The 2573-nt window shown below is 61.3% G+C and overlaps 1 protein-coding gene across 1 annotated transcript in view; it reads right to left on the bottom strand.

Moving 5' to 3' along the window:
* The window catches only part of EMIHUDRAFT_471533 (hypothetical protein), a 3011-nt gene extending 2317 nt beyond the window's left edge, over window positions 1-694 (bottom strand). The window contains exon 1 of the mRNA XM_005788937.1: window positions 13-694. Within this exon, the coding sequence (XP_005788994.1) occupies window positions 13-639 (627 nt within the window). The 5' untranslated portion in view covers window positions 640-694. The remainder of the gene's footprint in view (window positions 1-12) is intronic.
* Between the last annotated feature and the right edge of the window lie 1879 nt (window positions 695-2573).

Raw genomic sequence — 2573 nt, 5'->3', positions numbered from 1 at the left:
GACGACCTGCACCTTTGGGCTGACCTTGTCGAGAAACGCCTCGACCGGCTCGTCAGTTCCCACGACTCGCACGTCGGCGCACGTGACGTAGAGCTCGATGTTGGCGAGAGCCTGGACCGCGATCCACTCCCAGCGTAGAACGGCGTGGTCGCTGGAAGGCAGCCAGCTCGGGAGGGCGATCGTGTACCGATTCACCTCGAGCGGGTCAGTCCAGCTGTCGTCTTGGAGGTAGTCAGCCAGGCTGGCCTGGTCCATACAACCCACAAAGTCGTAGAGCTTGATCCAGGTGACGGGTCGGTCCTTGTCGGCGTCGTAGGAGATGTACAGCGCGCAATCTCCCGGATGCCGCGCCTCGAGCTTCCACTCCACCTCGAGTCCGCCGCCTGCCGTGATGGTCGTCGAGGGACTCACGGCGGCAAAATCGTGGCACCGGAACGAAGCCTCGTTGTAGTGGAAGGATGGGCCGTTTTGCACGGTGTGCGTGGGCTGCCGGTAGATGTGGGTCGTGTTTGTGCTGTACAGCTGCGGGTGCACGCCGACAAACTCGCTCACCCACGCAGTCGGCCGAGGCGCCGGCATCGTCATGTGCCCGTGGGCTCTGGCGCCGACGGCAAGGGCCGAAACGAGCAGAGCTCTCATCGGTGACGGCTGAGGGGGTTGGTAGGGGTGGGGCACACAATCGCTCTCGCTCTGCGCGCTTTCCCAAGCAGGTGCTCGTGGTTCTATCACGCCGTGGGCCGCCGCGATGCAATGTCGGAGGAAAGAGAAGAATCTTACAACAAAAGGCGGTCGCACGACACGATTAAAGAGAAGAAATTTCTTTCCTGCAGTCTAGCGGGCCAACTGGGTCACGAACAAGCAAAAACGGCTTCTTACCTGACATCTTACGCTCGGACCAGTGGCGGGTGCCCGCGCCGCCTACTCCGCGGACGGGCCCTCCACCCTCCCTTCATTCACGACGGACGGATCATGTAGTCCCCACCCACTCGCTGTCGTGGCTCGTGGGATCGCTTGTCATGTGGGAGAGCGCGGTAACTGCGGGATGTGGCAACAAAGTTGGGACAACCAAGCATGTTAGATATTTTGTTGTTGAAGCCTGAGCGGGGCAAGCACACACGCGGGGAGACTGCGAGAGTATCAGCATGCCTGACTGTGGTGGCCATGCTTGGCACACGACGCAACCCCCACTACCTCTAGACAGGCTTGTGAGAGTTTATAGAGCGCGATGGGGATGGAGGGTGGGAGAACCTCCGCGCCGCACTGGCGCCTGCGCGCCCCGGGCGGGGCACACGCCTGCGCCCCCGCCCTGACGCGGCCCCGCCGAAGAACGGCGAGAACAATGGACGGGGACGTCCAATATGCGGATTACCATTGGACCACCGCCGTAGTAAATCCGATTGAGATTGGACGCCCGTTGAGGATGAGGGAGATCACACTCCCTCGACTGATCAAAGAACTCTGCTTCCCCCATTCCCACAGTCACCGGCGCTCAACACTTGGGTGTCAGAAAGAAAGAAAGAAAACAGACAACCCAAGGGAGGGTTAAAAAGAAAGAAAGCGAGAAAACAGACAACCCAAGGGAGGGGTGGGAGGCTCTGGGGGGAGGCGAGGGCCCTAGGGGGTACCCATGCGGGGGGGAGATGGGGTCCCCCAGCCCGCCGCAGGCGCCGATTTTTTTGCCATTTTTTCTTTTTGGCGCGATTTTTTACTTGTTTTCATGGGAATTCGGCGTACTTGCGGCCATGCTATCACGCCTTGCGACAGGCTAGTGCCATTTCACTGTGGCACAGCTCGCGTTACAAAACCTTGATTTGACCATTGCGCGAAAAACGTACCTCTCGGTGCAGCCTTCCAGAGGCAGCTGCGACCCCGCCGAGTAGACGGCGTCACACAATCTTGATTTTGGTCATTTGCGCCATTTGGTACCTCTCGGTGCCTTCCAGAGGCAGCTGTGACCCCGCCGAGTGGACGGGGGCACTCGGCAGGTGGCGCGGTGTGACGCCGTCCACTCAGCGGGGTCGCACTCGCAGCTGCCTCTGCGCGTCCTGGGGAGGTACATTTGTTGCGCGCCGGAGACGAGACTCGACGCCGCTGAGATCGGAGATCAAGCTCTGACAGGTCGCACGTCGCTCCTTTGACGCCGACGTGACTCACCCGTGCAGATCACATCAGGACACGGTCTCGACGCGCTCGGTGCGACGCCTGCGACCCGTCTCGGGTCAGGTGGCACGACGCTCATCGCGCCTACCAGCGCTGCCATACAGGTTGCCACGACGAGGTCGAGCACGCTTCTATACGCTCGCCGAGCCTTCCTTTCCATCCCATTAGGCAGCCTGGGAACGGTGGCGGTCAGAGGCAAAGCCTGCGAGGGGTGGTGGAACCACATGTCACGGCTACTGCCGGCTCGACGCCACGATAGCCTCCGAAGGCTGTCTTTGCGGCACCATCATCGGACGATGTCGACGAGTTGGGTCGCTCTCGCGGTAGCCAGATGACCTCTCTTCCTAGGAGCATCGGCCATGGCCGCAGGGAGCGCGGGGGAGGGCGCTGGAAGCAACACGGAGCTCCGTTGG

Source organism: Emiliania huxleyi, assembly GCF_000372725.1.
Source record: "Emiliania huxleyi CCMP1516 chromosome Unknown EMIHUscaffold_1307, whole genome shotgun sequence".
Classification (NCBI taxonomy): domain Eukaryota; phylum Haptophyta; order Isochrysidales; family Noelaerhabdaceae; genus Emiliania; species Emiliania huxleyi.
Note: the sequence above shows the minus strand (reverse complement) of the source record. Positions and strands in the feature narration are given on the sequence as shown.